At 40.2% G+C, this 7973-nt stretch overlaps 1 protein-coding gene across 1 annotated transcript; it reads left to right on the forward strand.

The window, feature by feature from the left end:
- The first annotated feature begins 4029 nt into the window (after window positions 1-4029).
- Window positions 4030-7361, forward strand: LOC132216035 (elongation factor 1-alpha 1-like). The gene is made up of 2 exons (XM_059665440.1): window positions 4030-4090; window positions 6592-7361. The coding sequence occupies exons 1-2, from the start codon at window positions 4030-4032 to the stop codon at window positions 7203-7205; spliced, it is 675 nt and encodes a 224-aa protein (XP_059521423.1). The 3' UTR covers window positions 7206-7361.
- The last annotated feature ends 612 nt before the right edge of the window (window positions 7362-7973 follow it).

Here is a 7973-nt window from a genome sequence, read left to right on the forward strand (position 1 = left end):
GGTTATCTGAATCACTCTCATGTATCCAATTATAACACTGCTAAATAGGAAAAAATGACCACCAATGGTAAAGTTAGCCTAGTCAATATGGTTAGCCTTTGTAAAATCATAAACAAAATCAGGAAGAAAAGATTTTCAAGCATTTTGCTGACAGCTATGGTATATAACCCAATAATCACAAGGAGAATATAAAACATTTTCTTAACCTACACAAATCCTTTCTTAGAAAAGAAAAATAGTAAAATCCTATTAGCCATAGATTTGCCTCCAAATAGGTCCCTCTCATGAAGCCTAAATATGTCTTTATTCTTTAAGATGTCTTTTTATTCTTAAATTTGGAGATGAAGATGTTGTGGTGACTTGTTTTTGTCCTGCCTTTAAAGACACTATTGGTCAATAGATTTGTTGATGGTATCCATAGAAAGCAACCAGATGCGTTGTCCTGTCAAGGAGATATATGAATAGATGCAGAGTTCTTATCTATTGATCCCTTGCCATGAGAGATGAGAAAATTAGCATACTCCCATTTGGTTTCAACTTGCCTACTTTCTAGTTTCTGACTTTTGTTAGTTATATGACTTTTCCAATTTAAATATTTATCACAGTTATGTTTTCTGCAATCATATTTTTATAATTTTTTGGTCCTAATTTTAAATTTAAATCTGATTACTGTGTACCATAGTTGGTTTTTATAACTGCAGTTCTTTATTCCCAAGTTTTAAATTTTTGACTCATCTTTATTAATCTGGTTTCATTTTGAAGAATTTTTTCTTTTTATTAAGAACAAATTATGGGTGCTATATAGTCTAGAATTTTCATGCTCGAGAATGCCAGTTGCCTTTACATTTGAAAAGCAACTTATCTGAATATATAATTCTTTGGTCACTTCCCTTCAATTTTATAGGGAATGTTCCATTATTTTCTGATATCCAGAGTTGCTGTGGACAACTGAGGAAAACCCAACTTCCCCCTTTAATGTTATACTTCTTTTTTCCTGCTTGAAGGTCTATATTACTTCTTTATTCTTAAAGTTCAGTAACTTCACCAGGATGTGTCACAGTAATCTTTTGTATTCATTTTTCAAAGTATTATATATATATATATATATAAATTTTCTGTCTACAGATTTAAAGCTTAATTTCAGAAAAGTTCCTTCTGGTAGGTTTTTCAATTTTTTGTTGTTTCTTTTTTTAAAATGTTCCTCATGTACATGAAATATACTGAATATTTTACATATATATTATTTTCTCCATAAACTATAAATACCTTTATTGATTTTCATTTTCTCTGCATATTTTTCTATAGGTTTTCTTATGTTCTAAACTTAATTTTAAAGTATACTTATTATATTTTTATTATTTCATCATGATTTTCCTCTATGCAATATTTCTCTTTTCTCTTCCAACTTTATCAATTTGTTTATTATCCTCTGTTACTTTATAATATCTTATTAGCTCTTGTTAAGCATTTTTAAGTTTTCAAATTTCTTTGAAATTATAACTATTTATTTGAGTTAATATTTTTCTTTAGTTAATTCTTTCTTTTTTTTTTGTCTATCTTCTCTCCACTCCTTCTCCCCCCTCTTTTCGACCCCAACAACAAACACCTCTTGTTCTTCTCTCCTTTCTCTCTGCTCTGTGTTTCATGTTCATCCTTTTCTGATGATTACATATCTGTGGTTAAAGCCAAGTATTTTTTTTAAATTTTTAATTAAAGTATAGTTGGCGTACAACTAACTATATAGGGTGTGGCAAAAGTAGGTTGACAGTTATTCCTATGGAAAATAATGCAATAATAAATAAATAATAATACAATGAACACTATGTTTCACATACTCACGACTGTCAACCTACTTTTGTCACACCCTGTAAGAGTTTCAGGTGTACAACATAGTGAATTGACATTTCTATACCTCACAATTCTTAAAGAACTGAATGGAAAGAAATGGAAAATGAACTCGGGAAACCCATAGGTTCAGATCAGTTGGTTTTACTGGAACTCCTCTCCACACCTCATTTTCCCTTTTCTCTTGAGGCCCATTTCACCCCAGTTTTAGCCATAAAGAGGTTGAAATGAATCATGGGAAATCATCCCTTTCCTTCTATGTTCTTCTGTACCTCCTAATCTCCACACCCAGGGGGAGAGACTGTAGAAAAAATTAGAAGGTCTGCATGACTTTGCCTTCAGCTCTGCTCCCTACTTTATTTTTGTGCCAAGCAGGATCTCTATGGGAAAAGTCACCCACTCCTTTGGAGCTGCCTCATACCCGCGGGTTTGATTGCTCTAATGGAAGGACCATTGAACAGACTCTTTGGAACTCTGATACTCACTTGCAGGGAAAGCTGTATCTTGCTAGAAGTCTGAGGACAAATCTGTGTAGAAGCCTGAAGACAAAGATGTTGGATGTTACTGTCTTTCCACATTGCAGCTTGAGTTGTAAGCTGGATTTGCCACTCCTTTTCTTCCAAAGGACTGACAGACTGGATCAGTTTGGATTTTCAGACTTGAATATGTGGAGGCATTAAACAAAATGAATGAAGTGCGCTTGTCACATTAAGGAAAATAACTGACAATTATTGTCAACAATAAAATCCAAGCTTCCAAGAGAAAATTAGAACTTTTGAAATCTTGTATCTACCACTGTGAACTTGACAGCTTCTCAATACATAAATATTTTTCTGATTAGATTGATCGTGATTTTTAAAAACATGATCTTTTTATATTGCATAATAAACGATGTCAACAGTTGTAAGATTGGCATGACTGAATAAACCAATATTTTCCAAACTCATGAATGGGGGGAAAACTCCATTAAAAGTGCCAGGTAAATCAATGGATTTTAATGTAACAGAGTGTTAATTGATTCACTGTTGTAGTTACACAGTACCTTTAAGAAACTACTACCTAATGAGTTTTGGTGTAATATCAAAGAAATTCATGCATGGAGGGGGGGGTTCCTCAGCGCAGCCTGTACCCTCTCCAATCTGGGACCCCTTGGAGGATGTCCGACTGCCGGCAGTTGGACATCCCCCTCGCAATCCGGGACTGCTGGCTCCTAACCGCTTGCCTGCCTGCCTGATCACCCCTACCTTGCCCCCCTGCTGGCCTGGTTGCCCCTACCTTGGTCCCCTGCCGGCCTGATCACCCCTAACTGCTTCTTCTCAGCCCTCAGGCTGGCCTCCCTCTGTGGGAGGCGACCTGGGAGATCAGGGGAAGGCATCGCCCCCATTACCCCGCTGCTGCTGCCACTGCTGGCCTGAGCCTCAACCCTTCGCAGCCGCCCATGACTGCCTGACCCTCAGCCCTCACAGCTGCTGCTGCTTGGTCTGGAAGGACGTCCAGAAGACTTCCACTCTAATTAGCATATTACCCTTTTATTAGTATAGATTTAGGGACCATTACAACCACACAGAACTTAAAGAAAACACGTGGTCCTGGCCGGTTTGGCTTAATGGAGAGAGCATCGGCCTGTGGACTGAAGGGTCCCAGGTTTGATTCTGGTCAGGAACACATGCCTGGGTTGCTTGATCCCCAGAAGGGGGCCTTAGGGAGGCAGCTGATCAGTGATTCCAATCATTGATGTTTCTATCTCTCTCTCCCTCTCCTTTTCTCTCTGAAATCAATAAAAAGAAATATTTTAAAAAAAGAAAAAACATGATCTTCACTTTGGGCTTTGTCATTTTAAAATATCCTTTTTGCAGTATTTTAACTTCCCTCAACCTTCCTTTACCCACCCTTAAAATGCTATCTATTGTGGGGAAGATGATCAGGAAAGTGATTCTAGTGGGTAGAAGTTTTTTGGGTTTTTTTTGGAGGGGATGGGGTTGTGAAGATATTTAAAAATTGAGCATGGTGATGGGTGTACCACTCTGAATTTACTTTAAAAAAACAGTTCATTGTACAGTTTAGTTGACATGTACAGTATATGAATTATATCTCAACAAAGCTGTTCTTTTATTTCTTTTTAAATAAGGACCAGTCTTATAATCAATTTCAGATATTTTCAGAGGCCCCCCAGGATTTGCTACCATGTCCCAAACAAACCACAGCTGCAACTCCCAGTTGCTTCCAGTCCTGGTGGATCTGGATGGTGTGGTTTGCAAAGGAGACGGTAGCAAGAGTCTTGTCGAATTTCTGCAGCCCCATTCCCACAGTCTCCTCATAGGGCACCAGGGCCATGTCCACTGTGCCAGCTCTCTGCTTCCTTTAACCTGTTGGGCAAAAGAATCCTACATGCTCTGGCCAGAAAGTGCATTCTCTCTTTGGTGGCCCGAATGCTTTTTTTAAGGTCATTTTATGGATTCAAAAGAATAAACAGAGATGTGGGAAGCTTTTGTCGAATTCCTTTTACATGGTGCTTCCAGTCTCATGGGAAGTGAGATGTGGCTCTGAATTCATCCCAAAGGGTGTCTTTGGGCAAAAGCCCCAGAACGGCACAATTCCTGCAAGATACCCTACACACTTCGCTGTCAGGACTCAGGGGGGCTTGAGGTGAGGGAGGCAGCGGTGCCAGCAGAGGACCTGGGAGAAGGTAGTGCTTTCTACACTGCCCAGGCCCACGTGGACTGCAGCTGCACCTGCCGAGGTGGGCAGGATGTTTCTGCTGTTTTGTTCTGGTCTGGCCTCCACCCCGTCGGCCACGGACCTGTGCCTGCACTGAGACTGTGAACAGTTCGATGGTCCTACGTTTTGGTGGATGGTAGACTCACTCCCAGCCTCCCGGAGACTGGCAGTTAGACATTGGCAGCTTCCAAGTCGCTTGTGGGGAGAGCACGGTCCTACATCCAGAACAGACTCAGGCATCCTTGGCTAGGAGGCCTCCCTGGGCTAGGGGCACCCACGGTTTGAAGGTCGGCCATGCCCCCAAATCGTGGCAGGGGTCTCCTCTGGGGCGCTGGCCAGCCTGGGCTAGGGGCTGCTGGTGGTTTGAAGGCTGGCTATGCCCTGATCCAGGCGGGGGTCCCCTCATGGTGCTCCCTCAGCTCCCTAGCCTTCTGTTCAGTCGTCCAACCAGTCATTTCGGGTCGTTACAGCCCCTGGCTTTTTATATATTAGGATAATATCTAGAATTATCTGTAAATACTTGTAAAATAAATTTTATGCAATCTATTTGAGGCCAGATTTTTTTCAAATACTTTAACTTATACAGTATATAGCAACAGAAGGAACACGGAGAATCCAGCTGTCTTCTATTAAGCCGGACATCAAAGAGATTTGCAAAACTGTGAAACAGTGCCATACTTCTCATTACATTTTCTTGTTTTGGAAAATATAACTATCTTTATTAAAATATATAGGGTATCCAAAAAAGTGTATACATGTACTTGGAATAATTATGAAGGCAGTGTTTATTAAAACACATTTAATTATCAGAATTGAGCTATCAGCTGTTAAAGTGTGTATATATTTGGGGGCCACCCTTTATTATTTATGTTAGTATGAATTGGGGTCATTATGGTTATTTTTAATTAAAGTAATAAATAATTATTAATTTTTTTAATTCTGAGTACATTAAATATAATAGATATAGTACACATAAACAAAAAATCTTTGGGGTTCTTAAGAATAGAAAGGAATCCTTAGGCCAATAAGCTGGACAATCTCTGTGCTAGGTTCACAATGTAGTGAAGCAGTAAGTCCTGCAGGAATGAAAAATTAGAAGAAACATTATGGGTTGGATTTGGCTTTGTTCCAGTGTTAGACACAGCAACAGATTGATAAGATTCAGATGGGGTAAGCTGATGCAACACTGTGGGAAAAGGTGTGGTGGTAGGAGTAGTCAGGTTAGGTTTGGAGGACTGTGAGTGTCAAGCAGTGAAGTCCCCTCAGGCTTCAAATCTCTCCTGACTTACCTCTCTGACCCCTCTTCTACTATCACATTCTCTCTCTCTCTCTCTCTCTCTCTCTCTCTCTCTCTCTCTCTCTCTCTTTCTCTCCAGAGCTTTTTAAGGACTGATGATTATATTGGGTCCATGTAGATAATCCACACTCAACTCCCCATCTTCAGGTCCTTTATCTTAATCACATATACAAAGGCTCCTTTGTCATGTAAGGTAATGTACTCACAGGTCCTGGGGATTAAAACATGAACATCTTATAGGGACCATTATTCTGTCTGCCTGTTTTAGTCTATTCAGGCTACTATAACAAAATAGCATGGATTGGGTGGTTTATAAACAACAGAAATTCATTTCTCACAGTTCTGGAGGCTGGGAGGTCCAAGATCATGGTGTCAGTATGGTCACATTCTATTTAGGAACCACTTCTAGTTCATGGCTGCTCACTGTGTTCTCACTTGGTGGAAGAAGGCAAGGGAGCTTCCTCAGGCCTCTTTTATGAGGACCTTAATCTCATTCATGAAGGATCTCCCCTTAGGTCCTAATTACCTCACAAAGGCTCCATCTCCTAATACTATCACCTGGGGGGTTAGGATTCAACACATAAATTTTAGAGGTGGGGAATGCGAACATTCAGACAATAGCAGTACCATGGGGGTATTTTTGAGCAAGAAAGTGGCATAACGACAATGATATTGAAGGGAGGAAAATCCCCCAATGATTACCCTTGTATGGAACTGATCTGGCCATGAAGCTTTGAGTGAAGCTCTTCCTAGGGACAATGTGGGCTTCAATGTCAGGAATGTGTCTGTCAAAGATGTTCATTGTGGCAGCGTGGCTGGTGACAGCAAAAATGACCAACCAATGGAAGCAGCTGGCTTCACAGCTCAGGTGATTATCCTGAACCACCCAGGCCAGATCAGTGCTGGATATGCACCTGTGATGGATTGTCACACAGCTCACATTGCTTGCAAATTTGCTGAGCTGAAGGAGAAGATTGATTGCCGTTCTGGGAAAAAGCTGGAAGATGGCCCCAAGTTTTTGAAATCTGGTGATGCTGCCATCGTCGATATGGTTCCTGGCAAGCCCATGTGTGTTGAGAGCTTCTCTGACTACCCTACTCTGGGCTGTTTCACTGTTTGTGACATGAGACAGACAGTTGCTGTGGGTGTCATCAGAGCAGTGGACAAGAAGGCAACTGGAGCTGACAAAGTCACCAAGTCTGCCCAGGAAGCTCAGAAGGCTAAATGCAACACCTGCCACCCCAGTCTCAATCCGTGGTGGAAGAACAGTCTCAGAACTGTTTGTCTCAATTGGCCATTTAAGTTTAATAGTAAAAGACTGATTAATGATTACAATGCATCATAAAACCTTCAGAAGGAAAGGAGAATGTTTTGTGGACCATTTGGTTCTTTTGTGTGTGTGGCAATTTTTAAGTTATTAGTTTTTTAAAATCAGTACTTTTTAATGGAAACAACATGACCAAAAATCTGTCACAGAATTTTAAGAGCCATTAAAATAACGAAGTTTAATGAGGAAAAAAAAATTGGGGGGCAGAGCTCTGCCTCTGTGTTTTCAGTGCGATACAGATGATACGTCCAGAAGAACATCTGCTGATACTCTGGGCAGGCAAATCACTTTCCCATTTGCCGTCCTGCCCACATTTGCCATGTCGGTCGCCAACAGGACAGACCATAGCTACTAGAAGCAACTTCTCTTCACTTCTTACCTTGGAAATGTTCCATGAAAATAAAGAACACGGAATTGCCATATTAGATATTAGAAACCAACATGGTGACAGGGCAGAGAATTTTCCCCTCTTACGGCTGACCTTTCACATGAAGCACTTTGTTAAATAATTTGGTGAGGTTTCCAAACCTTGAAGTCTGAGGCAGCATTTCAATGAGTGTTGGGTCTCTACCAGTACTCAGAAGAGAGAATAAGCTTAAGAGCCTTTGGGTAATAATTTATCACGAAGGTTAAATTGTGAACGAATGCTTGAATTAAACAAAAGAAACCCACAAGATGGATGTAACTCAAATATTTTCCAATGTAAGCTTCCTTTTGAAAGTAATTTAAATGTTTGTCTGCCTTCTCATCACATCTATGTGTGATATGTTGAGTAATTAACTAAAG

Source organism: Myotis daubentonii, chromosome 1 (assembly GCF_963259705.1).
Source record: "Myotis daubentonii chromosome 1, mMyoDau2.1, whole genome shotgun sequence".
NCBI classification, from domain to species: Eukaryota; Metazoa; Chordata; class Mammalia; order Chiroptera; family Vespertilionidae; genus Myotis; species Myotis daubentonii.